The sequence below is a fragment of the Lampris incognitus genome, chromosome 8, assembly GCF_029633865.1.
Source record: "Lampris incognitus isolate fLamInc1 chromosome 8, fLamInc1.hap2, whole genome shotgun sequence".
NCBI lineage: Eukaryota > Metazoa > Chordata > Actinopteri > Lampriformes > Lampridae > Lampris > Lampris incognitus.
In genome coordinates this window covers 41,547,923-41,565,994 of record NC_079218.1, presented here as the reverse complement: position 1 = coordinate 41,565,994, position 18,072 = coordinate 41,547,923, and the positions used below count along the sequence as shown (strand labels likewise).

The 18,072-nt window shown below is 45.9% G+C and overlaps 1 protein-coding gene across 1 annotated transcript; it reads right to left on the bottom strand.

Moving 5' to 3' along the window:
- Positions 1-2,243: 2,243 nt before the first annotated feature.
- On the bottom strand, positions 2,244-17,540 carry LOC130116386 (cytokine receptor common subunit gamma-like). The gene is made up of 10 exons (XM_056284302.1): positions 17,462-17,540; positions 13,831-13,921; positions 9,262-9,400; positions 6,504-6,668; positions 4,908-4,998; positions 4,270-4,403; positions 3,931-4,099; positions 3,531-3,624; positions 2,869-2,953; positions 2,244-2,504 (listed from the first exon to the last, which is right to left on the bottom strand). Exons 1-10 carry the CDS (start codon positions 17,538-17,540, stop codon positions 2,244-2,246), a joined length of 1,308 nt encoding a protein of 435 aa, XP_056140277.1.
- Between the last annotated feature and the right edge of the window lie 532 nt (positions 17,541-18,072).

Sequence of the window (18,072 nt, the reverse complement as noted above, 5' to 3'; positions counted from 1 at the left end):
TAGTGCGCAGTAGCTATTTGCCAAATTCCGATTGTTAACTGTTTTGAAATTTGGATGCTTATTATTGGACGCCCACCCAAGTTTACTAGGCACGGAGATCGAAGAAAGCCACTTTATTTGGTCATTGTACAGGTCACAATGGATGTGTTCTCTTCATTTAACCCATCCTATTGTATAGGTGCAGTGGGCAGCTGCAAGCGCCCGGGGACCAGCTCCAGTTCTTCTTTCCATGGCCTTGCTCAAGGGCACAGACAGGAGTACTGTAATCGGTTATTTTCTTGCCCGGTGCGGGATTCGATACGGGGAGTACTGCACCACAAGGCGACATCACTAACCGCTCGACTAAAGGGTCAGACCCGTTAGCTAGGGGCTAACGTGTCTTATTAGTAGTTTACAGTACTAACCCTAACATGCATGTCTTCTTGATGGTGGGAGGAAACCTGAGCACCCGGAGGAAACCCGCGCAAACACGGAGAGAACATGCAAACTGCACACAGGAAGGACCTGAGACGGCCTGGGGTTCAAACCCAGCGCCTTCTTACTGTGAGGCCACAGTGCTAACCACTGCGCCACCATGCCGCCAATACTCGTCAGTTGTGGGGGACTTTGACACGCCTGCTCTTCGAATGGTGAGCGTGTTGCTTCTGTTTTTGATGTAGGCACACCGAGTCAGCGTCATGACTTGAACAGAATTGGATTTTATTACCTTGAGTAGAAATTACCACTTACAAGAAACTACAGTTAACGTCACAAAAACACAACTCGGAAAGTACCGTTGACCACATGCGTCATGCTTTCTTTTTTCCCCCACCCTTTTTCTCCCCAGCTGTATCCGGTCAGTTACCCCACTCTTCCGAGCTCCACCCCTCTGCCGATCCGGGGAAGGCTGCAGACTACTACATGCCTCCTCCGATACATTGTGGAGTCGCCAGCCGTTTCCTTTCCCCTGACAGTGAGGAGTTTCGCCAGGGGGATGTAGCGCATAGGGGGGGTCACGCTAATCCTCCCAGTCCCCCCCCCCACTGAACAGCCGCCCCCACCGACCGCAAGAGCAACAACAGGGAAAAGGGGGAACGCTCACCCGAAAGACGGCGCTGGTGCAGCGACCAGGACACATACCCACATCCGGCTTCCCACCAGCAGACACGGCCAGTTGCGTCTGTAGGGACGCCCGACCAAGCCGGAGGCCACACGGGGATTCGAACCTGCGATCCCTGTGTTGGTAGACAACAGAACAGACCGCCACGCTACCTATACGCCCCCTTCATGCTTTCTTTTAACTTATACGGCAGCTCAACGCAGTCCCACAGAGAGTGACGCAAAACACAGCGCTACCGAGTGAATCAGCACAACACTGATACAGATTTTCTCATATATTATTGGGAAAAAAGAGGACGATCATTGGTAATCTACCTGTTGTACACGTGCACAGGTGCTACAGATACGACAGATGCCTGTCGGTTGACACACAAGTACATATGTTAATGTCTGCGACGGGAGACGTTGTAAATCTGTAAAAATAGGGCATTCTTTGGAAACACAGTCAACATGCCTGATGGTCAGTAGATGTTTGCTTCCTCTAGTGGAAACTCCAAAGAAAAGCATTTCTCGGAGAGTTAGAAGGAGCTGGATTTTATATATGTGTATATATATGTATATGCACGTATACACACACACACAGCAAACTCAGGGACAACAACAGGAACTGCCGCAGCCGGGACGCGAACCCGTGTCTCCCATCTGTAACCGCTCGACTAAAGGTTCGGGCCCTTTCACCCCTTAACCAAGGGCCAACGTGTCTACTGGTGAAATACATGTTCGCGTCCCGGCCGCGGCGGTTTCTGTGGTCGCCCCCCCCCCAATTCGCTAAATGAAGTGCATTCTAGTTTTCCCCGTGCAGTTAAAAGACAAGTCTCAAAGTAAAAGCAACCAATTCATTGTTAATACATTGAAATGTTCACTTTGTCATGTTATTTGGGTTTAACAATATAATAGGACTTTTTTTTTTAAAAGCAGATTTTGAATTGCCTTGGTTCCCATTGGGGACTCTCCCAAATTGTTTCAAGCTTGTATTTGGTTTCTTTTCATATCAGGTGAAATTACCATATGGTGATCAATTCATTTTTTTTAAACTTTTTATTTTTATTTTTTTGCCATACACTTGTGCAAGAGTTGAGTCAAATGTAACTTTAAAAAAGATACCCCTGATGGTAGTAAACTCCTTCTTGTTGAAGGCATACCTCCTAAACAGTATTCTGCCCCTCCTCAGAGGAGAAAGGAAGAGTGGAGGCCGAGGAGGAGCAGGAAAGCGACAGGCAATCTGATTCATTTGACTCCATGGAGATGGAGCAGTTGGTTTGGTCGGTGGCGACAGAGGAAGAAGAGCTGTCTGAGCACTCGCTGGCAGAGTCGGGCCCGAGGTTGTACTCACGAACAGAACAGATGTGCTCATTGAAGTTGGGTTTCAACCCCTCCTTCAGGCCTTTGGAGATGTGAAGCCACTCCTTCAAAGATAAATTCAGAGAGGGAGATGGGTTGCCTCGTACAGTAGCTATCTTCCAACAGGACGGTACATTACTGTCAATAACATCTCCCAAAATGAAAAACAAGGGAATTTGAGCAGTTTCACCAACATAATGGGTGCTGAAGTTACTGCACCTGATGGAGCTCTACATCTCAACCGACCATGATATGAAGAGACAGTGTTTTCCAGACTCCAGTGATAGTTGTGATTTCCTTTTAACTAAATTTGCTTGAATGAATTATCAGTCTAAGTGGGCTCACAGTCTATAATTACTTTTATGTTCACTGGCACATGAGGCAACACATTTTATATGACGATACTTTGCCTTGTAACAAAATACTAACCTCTACATTGTCATGGATCTGAAACTCATTAAACTTGAACTTCTCAGATGGGTTAGGGAAAACAGGGAGGAGGATGACTTTGATCCTGTTGGAGAAATGAAGGCGTGTTCTCACAAATCAGTCTACAGACAAATTCATCTACATGGATTCCTGATTTAGGTGTATGAGTACACCTATCAGCATTGACAGACAGACAGATGGACAGACAGATAGAGCCAACACTAACAATTGTTAACAGCACTGTCAAAGCTGGTTCTTTGGCACATCTACATCCAACAGAGCCATTATTAATGTTATTATCTGCAGCTGTGTTTATCCTACTATTCTTACATCACAGAATACCAACACCAAGCTGATGTGTTTTTAACCTTTACATGGTTGTTAACCTGTAAATGTCAGCAAGCTCACCAAAATGGTGTAGGGATTAGTTACTCTTTAATTGTCTAACAAGTCACTGCCTGTAGTCAGTTTAGTCAATGCCTCTGCCACCGGATTTGGGTTAGAGAAATGATGGTGGTTTGATTTGAAGTCATGTCCCTGTGGCATCGTGAAGGCTCAATTTTCTAACATTTTTCTTTCCAGTGCCCATATTGAAAGTATTTCATGACCAAGCTCGTTGTGCAGTGTCTTGCATAGCAATGCATCTCTGTGAGCCAACCCACCTTTCACGGTACACTGTTGTGACCATGACCAGCAGAACAAAAGGGGTGATGGCCCCCAACAGAGAGAGCAGCAGAGAGTCTGGTCTATTGAGCGCTGAGAAAGAGAGATAAAATACATGAAAGGACATATTTATAGGCCCGTGTGTTGTATTTATTTCAGTTTATTATGCATGTGTTTTCAGCAGGAGGACCGCTGTATCTGGTTGATGCACAGGCTTAGGCAGCTAGTGTATGGCAGGTAAGGCTTACGTGTTTGGCTCTTGCATACATTGACAGGTATGGCTCCATGGACGAATGAATTGAATGAACAGTGAATAAACAGTAGCTGTGTAAGCATGTGTAAGTATAAGTGAATTCAACTCTGCTCAGCCAAACAACTAACAACTTAAGAAATATTTACTGTGGTTTTTGCTCACGGGCCCCCAGAAGACAGGCTGACTCCAGTCACTCCAATAAATAGACTTGGCACATAACTCTCCAACAGTGCTCCTTACTTGCAGCTCATAGCGGGATGTTCTGGAGGGCAAGTTGATACAGTAATTGTGCTTCCGATAACTGAGGGTTGACATCTGAGAGAAAGATAACCGTAATCCGATGAATGAAGGAAATGAGGGATTTTTAAAAGCAGAAACGAGACAACAAATGAAGGTAATTAAAAAAACAGCTCAGGTAACTTTACTATAAATAAATCTGAGTACTCTATGTGTATTCATGACTTTGTTTTTCATAATTTGCCTACCTCCCAGTTGTTGTTATTGGTCCAGTAGCGGACCTGACACGCCGCACAATCTTCAAAACTGTGGTTCCAATAGAACCACAAGTTGGACTCTGATCCAATCTCAGAAGTTACATTAGTCGGGGGATTCAGCTTCACTGGAAATGAGACACCACACAAAGAGATACATGTGATTTCTCTGAACACAGTGTGATAACATAGACTGTGGGCATGATTACAAAAATGATACTGCAAAGTCTGTTCACTTCAGTATGGGTGGGGGAGTTGGTTGGATACTGTAATGTATTGGGACTTATGTTAATGCGCATGATCTCTGGTTAGTCTTTGATGGGGGGCTCTCGCAAGACGAGACTAGGAAGTAATGGGGCTCTCGCGAGGCGAGACTAGGAAGTAATGTTAAGTATGAGCCGAACTGGAGGGAACGCAGATGTAGCCTGATGGCTGAGTATCCTAACTTTGCTAAGTTCTAAGTAAAGAGTTCGTTTACAACCAATGTCTCTCTGGTCTCTCAGTCGAATCTTACACTGGCGACGAAGCGGATCCGAACTCCAACAGTTCTGAACAGCTGATTGATGGAAATCAGCAACCTCCGATATTCTACTACAGCTTTGAGGAATCTGGGAGTAGCTTAACGACATCACCATGACCACGCTGGGTCGCATAGGAGAGTTTGATGAAGGCTCCGGCGGCAATGCCATGGAGGAGTATATTGAGAGACTGAGATGTTTTTTCCTGGCAAATGGAGTAGATGGGGAGGAGAAGAAACGCGCTATTTTGCTTAGCGTCTGTGGGGCTGCAACGTATTCTACACTACGTTCGGTGGTCGCCCCCGTCCTTCCTCCGGCCGTCACCTATGAAAACTTAGTATCGGCCTTGAAGCGCCACTACAGTCCTCCTCCATCACAAATTGTTCAGCGTTTTCAGTTTCACAATTGCAAACAAAAGCAAGGCCAAGGAATCTCCAGCTACATTGCTGAACTCCGTAAACTCTCAGTGCATTGCGCTTTTGGTGACCAACTGGAAGCCATGCTGCGTGACAGAATTGTCTGTGGGGTGCTAGATGAAGCGCTGCAGCGCCACCTGCTGACTGGAAAGGAACTCACATTCAAAGCAGCAGAGGAGAAAGCCCTTGCAGCGGAAACAGCCACGTTAAATGAATACTACAACCAAACCAGCTGGGACCACCACAGTCAGCAGAAGTTCATCAGACTGCACAAAGTCAAACCGTTTTGAAAGTGAAACAAACAGTAGCAGAAGGCGGTGCAAAGCCATGTTTTCATTGTGGAGGCACACACAACCAACAACATTGCAAATTTACCTCTGCTGTACGCCACTATTTCAAAAAAGGGGGCACATTTCTCGTGTTTGTTTTAAAAAGAGCAGGGATATCGCATCAGCAGATTCTTCTGACACAGTTCCTCAATCCGAACAACACACACACACTGTTAGGCAATAAGAAGAGGAATATGACATTTACACCATGGGCAGGCAGCTGTATGCTCACGTAAAAAAGCCATATCAAGCCACTGTGATCCTGAATAACAAAACACATGTAATGGAGGTGGACTCTGGAGCCGCATGCTCCTTGATCAGTGAGGGCAGTTACAACACCTTGTGGCCTGACCAGCCGCCTTTACTGCACAAGGACAGTAGTGTGCTTAGACGATGGTCACAAGCAGAATTACAAGTTAATGAGAAGATTTTTGTGGATGTGCAGTATCAAGGCAATCACAAGACCTTGCCACTGATTATTGTTCGAGGTCAGGGGGCAAGTCTACTGGACAGGGACTGGTTTGAGGCACTTGGCATTTCTGTAATGGGGGTGCGCCGAGTATGCTTACAATCCGTGGAGTCCATCTTAACGGAATATGCAGAAGTCTTCCAGGACCTCGGGGCTTCACGAACCCCTCCAATTGCTATTGATATTGATACGACAGCATCACCCAAGTTTTTTAAAGCATGTTCGGTGCCCTTTGCCCTTCGGCCAAAGCTAGATGAGGAGCTTGACAAGCTAGTAGCTCAGGGTATTTTTGAACCCGTGAGACACTCAAGGTGGGCCACACCCATCGTACCAGTAATTAAAAAGGATGGCAGCTTAAGAATTTGCGGTGACTATCGCTGCACTGTGAATACAGTTGTGAAACCTGATGTATACCCCATTCCTACGGTGGCTGAACTGTTTTCCAGACTGGCAGGGGGGGGTGCTTTTCAGTAAATTGGACCTCAAACAAGCTTACCAGCAGCTGGTGCTGGACAACGAGGCTGCAGACCTTCTCACTATAAACACCCATCGCGGGCTGTTTCGGGCCCGCTGCCTGTAGTTTGGAGTATCGACAGCTGTGTCCATATTTCAGCGTTTCATGGATACACTCCTCGCCGGTATAGCAGCTGTGCAACCGTACCTGGATGATGTCTTAATAGCGGGAAAGACTGCTGACCAGCACAATGACCATCTTCGTGCAGTGCTGGAACGATTCGCAGAAGCAGGATTGCGGCTACAGAAGGAGAAGAGTGTGTTTGCTGCTGACCAAGTTGAATTTTTAGGTTTTCGTGTGGACAAGGACGGCGTGCGGCTGACTATGGAGAAAGTTGAGGCTATTCAGAAGGCAACTTCACCCCGGAACAAAACGGAGCTTCAGTCATTCCTAGGCCTACTCAATTTTTACAGCTGTTTTTGCCAAACGAGGCTACCATCTTAGAACCGCTGCACTTCCTCCTGGATCAGTCTGCACCCTGGCAGTGGACTGACGCACATGAAAAAGCTTACACGGCTGCAAAACAACTGCTTCAGGCTGATGGCGTGCTCACACACTATGACGAAACAAAGCCATTAGCCGTTGTTTGTGATGCTTCGCCTCATGGCTTGGGGGCCCTGCTCTTCCATATGGAGTCCGATGGCCGGGAGGCTCCCATCGTCTTTGCCTCGAGGACAGTATCCTCCACTGAAAGAAATTATGCCCAAATAGATAAGGAGGCCTTGGTGGTCATTTTTGCAGTCAAAAAATTTCACCAGTACCTTGCTGGTCGCCACTTTGTGGTTTTTACTGACCACAAACCTCTTTTGGGCCTGCTACACCACTCTAAGCCCATGCCACCTGTCCTGTCCCCACGCATGCTACGCTGGAGTGTTCTTCTTGGGGCCTACGATTACGAATTGTGTTACCACCCTGGCAAACAGCTAGCAAATGCTGATGCCCTCAGTCACTTACCACTGCCCCCTGGTATGCGTGAGACCCCTCCACCCATGGAGGTGCTCTTACTGGAAATGGTGCCTGAAGCCCCACTGAATGCAAAACACATTGCCGCCCTTACTCGGAAGGATCCAGTTCTGTCCTGGGTGCTGCGCTGGGTCCTGCATGGCTGGCCAGTGGATACACCTGACAGCCGTTTCAAGCCGTTTTTCACCCGGCGCCATGAACTGTCCGCACACAAGGACTGCCTATTATGGGGGAGTCGTGTAGTTATTCCCAACCTGGCGAGGGAGGAGGTACTAGCCATGCTGCATGATGCACACCTAGGCATTGTGCATATGAAGGGCCTGGGGAGGAGTTATGCCTGGTGGCCAGGTATGGATTTAGCAATAGAACAGACAGTAAAATCCTGTGAAACCTGCCAGAGAACTCGTCATGCACCACCAACAGCACCGCTGCACCCTTGGGAGTGGACAACTAAGAAATGGTCCCGGCTACACATTGACTTTGCTGATCCATTCAAGGGGAAGACATTTCTCATAAATGTGGACTCACACTCTAAGTGGTTAGAGGTTGCCATGGTGAGTTCAATGTCCTCCTCTGCAGTGATCGGCACACTGAGGCTCCTCTTTACAACTCACGGGTTGCCAGATGTCATTGTTTCTGACAACGGTGCGGCCTTCATATCGGAAGAATTCAAAGAGTTTGCCAGACGCAGAACGTATGGTTTGCCAGAAGCAGAACGTATGGTCCAGACAACCAAGGAAGCCCTGTCTAGGATCACTATCGGTGACTGGCAGACATGCCTGGCTAGGTTTCTGCTGTCACAGCATGTGACTCCCAATTCAGCAACAGGAAAGAGCCCTGCCGAGCTTCTCATGAACCGACGTCTTACCATGGCCTTTGATCGCCTTCATCCTGACTATGAAAATGAGATGCACCTCAAGCAGGAGGTGAGTGCAGAAAAGCTGCAAGGCCCAAACAGATGTTTTAGGCCACAGGACACTGTGTACATGAGGAGCTAAACTGGGGGATACAAATGGGTCCCTGGCGTGATAGCCAATCCTATTGGCCCAGTTTCATATAGAGTGCAGACTCCTGATGGGCAAATGCATCGATGCCACGTGGATCAGCTATGTGGTAGAGCGACTGCACGCACGGATGTGGTCGCTGGAGAATCCATTGTTCCTGGTGAGCAGTCACCTGAAGATGGGCCGCTTGAGTCTACCTCGTCTGAAACGCCATGACCTGAGACCATCAGGTCTGTTGAAGATCCCTCTGGTCCTGTGTCCATTCCTGTGCCCACTACCCCTCTACAGTGTCCGGCAAGAGACCGGCACCCTCCATGCCACTTGGCAGATTTTGTTGACTGGGGGAAAGGGGTGTAATGTATTGGGACTTATGTTAATGCGCATGCTCTCTGGTTAGTTTTTGATGGGGGGCTCTCGTGAGACGAGACTAGGAAGTAATGGGGCTCTCGCGAGGCGAGACTAGGAAGTAATGTTAAGTGTGAGCCAAACTGGAGGAAACGCAGATGTAGCCTGATGGCTGAGTATCCTAACTTTGCTAAATTCTAAGTAAAGAGTTCGTTTACAACCAATGTCTCTCTCGTCTCTATGTCGAATCTTACAGATACAAGATCCTGGGTTGATTAAGGAATGAGTGAATGTCTGAATGTTTGTAAGTTATCACTGGAATTCTGTCAAAGGAGCTGGCGAGGTTCCCTTAAAGTGAAAATGGAAATAAGTAAAAAATGTACATACCCTTTGATTTGAGGTCTGGGTGTTCATTCAAAGAAACTGACGTTTCCATACTTCAGCTTTGTGTGAAGCGTTTGAAACATTTTAATTTTTAGGTTGTCATAGGGCTGCTTGCATCCCGTGTTAGTACCATTCTCTGAGATGTAGGTGTCACACTTGTTTGGCTGTGGGTTTTTACCAAACCTGAATACAGAATACAGCCCGGATTAGTCACTTGCACCCACTCGGAATAACCACAGCCTCTGCCAACTGCATTTTATTCCAAGTTAAATTACCTCTTTTTAATGTTGAAATCAGATCCCATCAGCAATCAAAGAGTACACATCAGCAGTAAAATCTCGCTCTTTAGTCAAAGGGGCAGGTTGTTTCAAGACATTGCCTTAAAACTGACATGTTGCTACTTATACATGGTTTTGTGATAATGGTCGTGATTTATATATATATATATATATATATATATATATATATATATATATATATATATATATATATATATAGGGAGAGAGAGAGCTAGATAGATAGATAGATAGATAGATACATACATAGATAGAAGCACCTATTTTGTAATTATAAATAAATCACGCCAATAGACAAATACCAAACCCCCTGGCAAAATTCCCAACCGGGCTCTCTCCATCTGGCCACCTAATCATCCACCCAGTATAATTTGCTCAATGATCCCTCCCTGGCGGCATGGTGGCGCAGTGTTTATCGCGTTGCGTCACAAGAAGGTCCTGGATTCAAGCCCTGGGGTAGTCCAACCTTAGGGATCATCCCAGGTCGTCCTCTGTGTGGAGTTTGCACGTTCTCCCAATGTCTGCATGGGTTTCCTCCGGGGGCTCCGGTTTCCTCCCACAGTCCAAAGACATGTAGGTCAGGTGAATTGACTGTACTAAATTGTCTCTAGTAGTTATGAATGAGAGTGTGTGTGTGTGTGTGTGTGTGGGGGGGGGGGCTGTGTGATAGCCTGGTGGCCTGTCCAGGGTGTCTCCCCGCCTGCCGCCCAACGACTGCTGGGATAGGCTCCAGCATCCCCGTGACCCGATAATGGATGGATATATCCATCCACCCTTATCTGAACCGCTTATCCTTATATTTGCGGTTATGACATTATTAGCAAGCTCATAAAAATTTACTTGACTAAGTGGATTATATATATATATATATATATATATATATATATATATATATATATATATATCATCCAGTGAGTACAAGCCTGTTTCATGCCATAACCATGAAACAGGCTTATACTGTCTCATAAAGAATTTACTTGACTCACTGTATTATTTTGCTCCTTATTTGTTGAGCACTTTCCCTACCGTTGAGTGTTTCTTTAAACAAAGTGATATACAGTGCATCCGGAAAGTATTCACACCCCTTCACTTTCCCCACATTTTGTTATGTTACAGCCTTATTCCAAAATGGATTAAATTCCTTTTTTTTCTCATCAATCTACACACAATACCCCATAATGACAAAGTGAAAAACGGTTTGCAGAAATTTTTGCAAATTTATTAAAAATAAGAACTGAAATATTACATGTACATAAGTATTCACGCCTTTTGCTATGACACTCAAAATTGAGCTCAGGTTCATCCTGTTTCCACTGATCATCCTTGAGATGTTTCTACATCTTGATTGGAGTCCACCCGTAGTAAATTCAACTGATCGGACATGATTTGGAAAGGCACACACCTGTCTATATAAGGTCCCACTGTTGACAGTGCATGTCAGAGCAGAAACCAAGCCATGAAGTCAAAGGACTTGTCGGTGGACCTCCTAGACAGGATTGTATCGAAGCGCAGATCTGGGGAAGGGTAAAAAAAAAAACTACAGCTTTGAAGGTCCCAAAGAGCAAAGTGGTCTCCATCATTCGTAAATAGAAGAATTTTGGATCCACCAGGACTCTTCCTAGAGCTGGCCGCCTAGCCAAACTGAGCAATCGGGGGAGAAGGGCCTTGGTCAGGGAGGTGACCAAGTACCCGATGGTCACTCTGACAGAGCTCCAGTGTTCCTCTGTGGAGATGGGAGAACCTTCCAGAAGGAAAACCACCTCTGCAGCACTCCACCAATCAGGTCTTTATGCTAGAGTGGCCAGACGGGAGCCTCTGCTCAGTAAAAGGCACATGACAGCTCGCTTTGAGTTTGCCAGAAGCACCTAAAGGACTCTCAGACCATAAGAAACAAGATTCTCTGGTCGGATGAACCCAAGATTGAACTCTTTGGCCTGAATGCCAAACGTCACGTCTGGAGGAAACCAGGCACCTCTCATCACCTTGCTAATACCATCCCTACAGTGAAGCATGGTGGTGGCAGCATCATGCTGTGGGGATGTTCTTCAGCGGCAGGAACTGGGAGACTAGTCAGGATCGAGGGAAAGATGAACGGAGCAAAGTACAGAGAGATCCTTGATGAAAACCTGCTCCAGAGTGCTCAGGACCTCAGACTGGGGCGAAGGTTTACCGTTCAACACGAGAACGACCGTAAGCACACAGCCAAGACAACGAAGATGTTAGGGTTTGTGGAAGACCCCAAACGCACGACACCAGACGGAGATGGGGTTAGCCGAAACTGGCGTGCTTATTACTTGCTCGTACAACGGTCAAACACAGGAGGGCAATGATCGACAAGAAAACGGAAAGTCCAAGGAAAAAAAACTCACGGGTAATCCAAACTGGGAACACGGCAGGATACTTCCTCAGGGAAACTTGCAAAGAAAGCCATAAACTAGGGGCTGAGGTAAACTCGGAGAGAAATGCACCGGAAGAGAAGAGTAGTCACTACCGCGAGGAGGTTACGGCACGAACTGACAACGGGCGCTGGGAGACCAGCAAATATAAGCCCAGCCCTGACGGCTAAGCCCGGCCCTGACGAGCTGATTGGCTGCCGGCGCGGGGTGGGCGGACCACGGCGCGGGGTGGGCGAGCCGTAACAGAAGGAGTGGCTTCGGGACAAGTCTGTGAATGTCCTTGAGTGGCCCAGCCAGAGCCCAGACTTGAACCCCACTGAACATATCTGGAAAGACCTGAAAATAGCTGTGCAGCGACACTCCCCATCTAACCTTACAGAGCTCCAGAGGATCTGCAGAGAAGAATGGGAGAAATACCCCAAATATAGGTGTGCCAAGCTTGTAGCTTCATACCCAAGAAGACTTGAGGCTGTAATCGCTGCCAAGGGTGCCTCAACCAAGTACTGAGTAAAGGGTCTGAATACTTACGTATATGAAATATTTCAGTTTTTTATTTTTAATAAATTTGCAAACATTTCTATAAAACCTTTTTCACTTTGTCATTATGGGGTATTGTGTGTAGATTGATGAGAAAAAAAGGAATTTAATCCATTTTGGAATAAGGCTGTAACATAACAAAATTTGGGGAAAGTGAAGGGATGTGAATACTTTCCGGATGCACTGTATATATAAATAATCTCCCTCTCACCCTTTTTGGGTGGTGTGTGTCTTCCTCAAGCTCGGGCCCTCTACCAGAGGCCTGGGAGTTTGAGGGTTCTGCGCAGTATCTTAGCTGTTCCTAGGACCACACTCTTCTGGACAGAGACCTCAGATGTTGTTCATGGAATCTGCTGGAGCCACTCTCCCAGTTTGGGGGTCACAGCCCCTAATAGTCCTATTACCACTGGGAATACTGTGGATTTCACCTTCCACATCCGATCTAGTTCTTCCCTCAGCCCTTGGTATTTCTCTAGCTTCTCATGCTCTTTCTTCCTGATGTTGCCGTCGAGCTGGATTCCTACATCGATCACTACTGCTGTCTGCTGTTCCTTGTTGATCACCGCAATGTCTGGTTTGTTAGCCAGCACCTACTTGTCAGTCTAGAACTTGAAGTCCAACAGGATCTTAGCTCTGTCATTCTGAACCACTTTTGGCGGTGTCTCCCATTTGGACTTAGGGACTGCCAGTCTGTATTCAGTACAGATGTTCCTGTACAGTATACCAGCCACTTGGTTATGCCTTTTAGTTTACGCTGTCCCAGCTAGTATTTTAAACCCTGCTACTGCTGGACTCTCTCATGGGTGTTTTTGCACAGCCTGCATCTTGGGTCTTGTCTGGTATGGTAGACCCCTGCCTCAATCGATCTGGTGCTAAGTACCTGTTCCTGTGCTGCTATGATAAGAGCCTCTGTGCTGTCCTTCAGTCCACCCTTTTCTAGCCACAGGTAATATTTCTCAATATCCGCTATGTCTTCTATCTGTCGATTGTGTGTGTGTGTGTGTGTGTGTGTGTGTGTGTGTGTGTGTGTGTGTGTGTGTGTGTGTGTGTGTGTATATATATATATTTATATATATATAGACCCTTGATAATGTTAACCGCCAATCTCGAATGTTAATGTGACCAGCAAGCGGCAATTTAGCCCTCCCCTCCCTGCAGCTTGTTTGTGTTAACACTGTCATAACATTAACATTCAAGGGAATGCTATATATATATTCATTAACCTTGAGCAGGTGAAAGTCTAAAGCCAACCCCCCCCCGAATGAGATCTATTTTGATTTGATCAGCACTTTTGTGAGTGCTTTTTCAAATGGTGGCTGTTGAGCATAACTCTTCACACACAGTCAGACGCTGCCTACTGCTCCTTACCACTGTAACGACTTACCAGCTGAGGAAGGTGTAATTGACCTCTGGAGTTCCCTGTCCAGCCCAGGTACAGAGCACATAGTCCACATCTATTATAATGCAGTCCACATCTGCCACAGACAAAGCAATGGAAAGACAGACAGATCGGTTTTGCGCAGAAAATCAACCGAGTGAAAGCAAAAAATAAAAATAAAAAATAAAAAACCCGACATCACACATGTTTTTACATCTATTTTATACCTTAACATTTAAATATACCTGAAAAGATTAGATTAGCTTATGTTACATCTTGCTCAGGCACAGGCATCTTTCTTTCATGACTGTGCCTGTACCACTACTAGTAATACACATTAAGAGATGTGTGCGTGTTCATACACACATATACAGAAACACATACAACAAAGAAACAAAAGACATGGTGGCAAAAGTCAACTTCAAGGGGTATTTCCAAACGGTGAAAACTCAAAATGAAGGCTGTCCCGGGAATGGACCAGAAATGAATCATTCATACCTTAAGGTATGATTCAAAACGGCGTTGCAAGTTATTATTATATTAGTTGATCATTGATAGTGTTGACAACATCTATCTATTATTGTGGAATTTCCAAAATAATCCCTTTCCGTTTGTGTTTTCAGTTCACTTAAAATCAGAATAGTATTGTATAAGGACATGAAAATCTTACGTTATGTTTTCATACAGATATGCAACTGTTAGGGTTTGTGGAAGACCCCAAGCGCACGGCGCCAGACAGAGATGGGGGTAGCCGAAAACTGGCGGACTTTATTCCTTACGCGTACAAATAGTCAAACATAGGAAGGCAATGAGCGACAAGGGGAAAACGGAAATTTCAAGGGGGAAAAAAGCTCGCGGGTAATCCAAACGGGAACACGGCAGGATACTTCCACGGGGAAACCTTGCAAGGGAAAAACATGAACCAAGGGCTGGGATGAGTTCGTGGAGAAAAGGACCATTGGAGGAGAGTAGCCGCTACTGCGGGTGCGGGGAGGTTACAACACGAACTGACAACGGGCACGTGGGAGGCCCTCAAACTTAAGCCCGGCCCTGACGAGCCGATTGGCTGCCGGCGCGGGGTGGGCGGGCCACAGCGCGGGGTGAGCGAGCCATAACAGCAACGGAGGAATACAACGTGAATGACAGAGATGAGATTTAACTAATTAAAAACATCAAAATAGAAATTATGCAAAAGTAAATAGAAATTAATGTATTACACATTTAATTAAGAGATCCCCCCTCCCCCCAACCCAAAGTGGAAAAGCTTTCACGTGATAACTTCAAAAAAATATTTTTAAATCAAATAAAAATAATGACTACAACTTAAAAATAACAACAGGTTTTAATTCCTTACCGGGAGGTTGTAAGGACAACACAAGGCCATTGTTGAAAAGAAGCAGAAACAAAATTTTTTCGTTTCCACATTTGCTATCTCTGACTTCTGTGGGTTTTGTTTCCTGTTAGCCGAAACTCTTTCATAATGACAGGAAGACAGGGACTTTTTCAGTAGGTAAAAAAGTATGTATTACATATGTAGTACAAAATAACAAACTGGTCAATCGTACAAATCCGCTAATTATGCATCATTTTGATCATAATGATTTCCTTTCCTCACATTTGCTTCATTATATGTAATGTTGCAACGTGTAGGAGATGTTTAACATTTTTGTTACTGTGAATCATCAGTCAGCATCTGTGTCAATGTATATGTTTATGTATATGTACATGTATATGTATATTAGTGGGTTTTAGCTGCCTTTCATTTTACAGTCGTCTGCCAGGCACAAGCCAGGGGGCCCAAGGGGTCCAGAGCCATGACACGATCACTGTTATTAATTTTTAATTTCTCACTGCAAAGTTGAAGGACTCGCATCCTTTGTGTCAATAAGAACTTGCTGTCACTTGTTCTTCAGGCTACGCCTTTGTTGACACTAAATGTGGCTTTAACTTATCTCATATAATCCATTTATGACTACAATTATTATGTCAATAATCTCATCTCATCTCATCTCATCATCATCAGCCACTTCTCTGGGGTCGGATCGCGGTGGCAGCAAGCTGAGTAGGGCACTCCAGACGTCCTTCTCCCCAGCAACGCCCTCCAGCTCCTCCTGGGGGATCCCAAGGCATTCCCAGACCAAATTAAACATGTAGTCCCTCCAGCGAGTTCTGGGTCTACATCGGGGTCTCCACCCAGTTGGACGTGCCCGGAAAACTTCCAAAGGAAGGCGCCCAGGAGGCATGCTAATCAGATACCCGAACCACCTCAACTGGCTCCTTTCGATGAGGAGGAGCCGCGGCTCTACTCTGAGCGCCCTCCGGATGTCCAAGCTCCTCACCCTATCTCTAAGGCTGAGCACAGACACCCTTCGGAGGAAACTAATTTCAGCCCCTTGTATACGCTATCTCACCCTTTTGGTCACTACCCAAAGCTCATATCATGACCATAGGTGAGGGTTGGAACAAAGACTGACTGGTAAATTGAGAGCTTTGCCTTCCGGCTCAGCACCCTCTTCACCACAAGGGTCCGGTACAACGTCCGCATTACTGCCGATGCTGCACCAGTCCGCCTGTCAATCTCCCGCTTCATCCTACTCTCACTCGTGAACAAGACCCTGAGACACTTGAAATCCTTCACTTGAGGCAACAACTCATCTCCATTGCTCCCTCCGTGTTGCCAATAATAAAACTTTTTTTTTCGACCGAAGAGGTCACTTAGATGAGTGGTTAAACGTATGTTAATAAATGCATCCAGGTGAGCTGATTCAACCTTCTTTGAACACCAGTTTTAGTTTAACATCGAGTGCTAGCACTTATTATCGGATGTATAGTTACCTGAAATCTGATATGAAAGGATGACAAACGGAAGATGTAAAGCTCTTATGACTCACTAACAGTCAGACTATTAGTTATTTTTGAAAAGGGGGTTCTATTAAATGCACAACGGGATCTCCCGCCTTATTGTTAAAATGCAAATGTGCTGTGGAATGAATTACTCTTCAAGCTATGACAAGAAATATCACTGTATCATTCAAGCTGTGTAACAATATTTTAAATCAGAGTACCATCTCAGACGTCACAGAACTTTGTCAGTATGCACTATTATGGCCGAAGCTGCTGTTAGAATATTTTATCTAAGAACAAGCACCCAACGCTCTAAACTTTTTTTTCCCCACTGAAACTTATTTCTATGGCTGCCCTTGATCAGTTTACTGATAGCCACTTCCGAAGTACAGCAACATTTTTTTCCTTGCAATATGCTGTCATGATTGATATCTTGTGGAGTTTCATGTAACAGATGTCCAGGGCTGTAATTTAAGCTGTTCAAAGATGGAGTCCTGTAATAATACAGTGAAACACTCCCATATTCTAATCATATTTTTTTTGTGAACAATTGGTTTTTATTGAACATCAACAGAACATAATACTTGTACATTTTACCACCCTTCCTGACCCCCTGGTGGCTTAACCCCCCCTTCCCTTCTCCCCTCGTCGGTTTAGACTCACCCTATTGGGACAACTTACGGTGTATTTATTAAGAAGTTCTCAAAGGTCGTCTCTGCGTTGAGTGACAGTACAGCAAATGGGGTGTCTAGTTGTTGCGTTTCATGTATTACATGTATTACCTACCGATTACCTGACAGGTCCCTGCTACCAGGTGACATGGAGTTGATCTGTATCGGAGCCTTGCAGACTTGACTACAGGCGTTCCACATGGTTCGGTTCTGGGTCCTCTCCTGTTCTCCCTGTACACGACATCCCTGGGTTCTGTTATTCGCTCGCATGACTTCTCTTACCATTGTTATGCCGATGGCATCCAGCTGATCTTGTCCTTCCCTCCCTCTGACACACTAATAGAGACACACATTGCTGTGTGCTTGACTGGCATCTGGGAGTGGATGGCGACACACCACCTGAAGCTCAATCTGGACAAGACAGAGCCGATGTTCCTCCCAGGGAAAGGTTTCCCGCATGGAGACGTGGCCATTACAATTGACAATACCATGGTGACTCCAACTCAGACTGTGGGGAATCTGGGTGTGATCCTGAATGACCAACTGTCGTTTGCTGCAAACGTTGCATCGGTTGCTTGCTTCTGCAGATTTATCCTCTATAACATCAGGAGGATTTGCCCCTTCCTCACCGACGAGACGGCACAGGTGCTCATCCAGGCTCTGGTCATCTCCCGGCTGGACTATGGCAACTCCCTCCTTTCTGGCACCCTGGCATCAGACCTCTGGAGCTTGT

Bases quoted from the DNA above. Each gene is read 5' to 3' on its own strand.
- LOC130116386 (XM_056284302.1), bottom strand. From the start codon at position 17,540: ATGTGGAACGCCTGTAGTCAAGTCTGCAAGGCTCCGATACAGATCAAC. The intron at 9,401-13,830 runs GTAAGTCGTTAC...TTCTGTATTCAG, and splicing joins AATTACACCTTCCTCAGCTG to GTTTGGTAAAAACCCACAGC. The intron at 3,625-3,930 runs GTAAATATTTCT...TCTCTTTCTCAG, and splicing joins GCCCGTGAGCAAAAACCACA to CGCTCAATAGACCAGACTCT.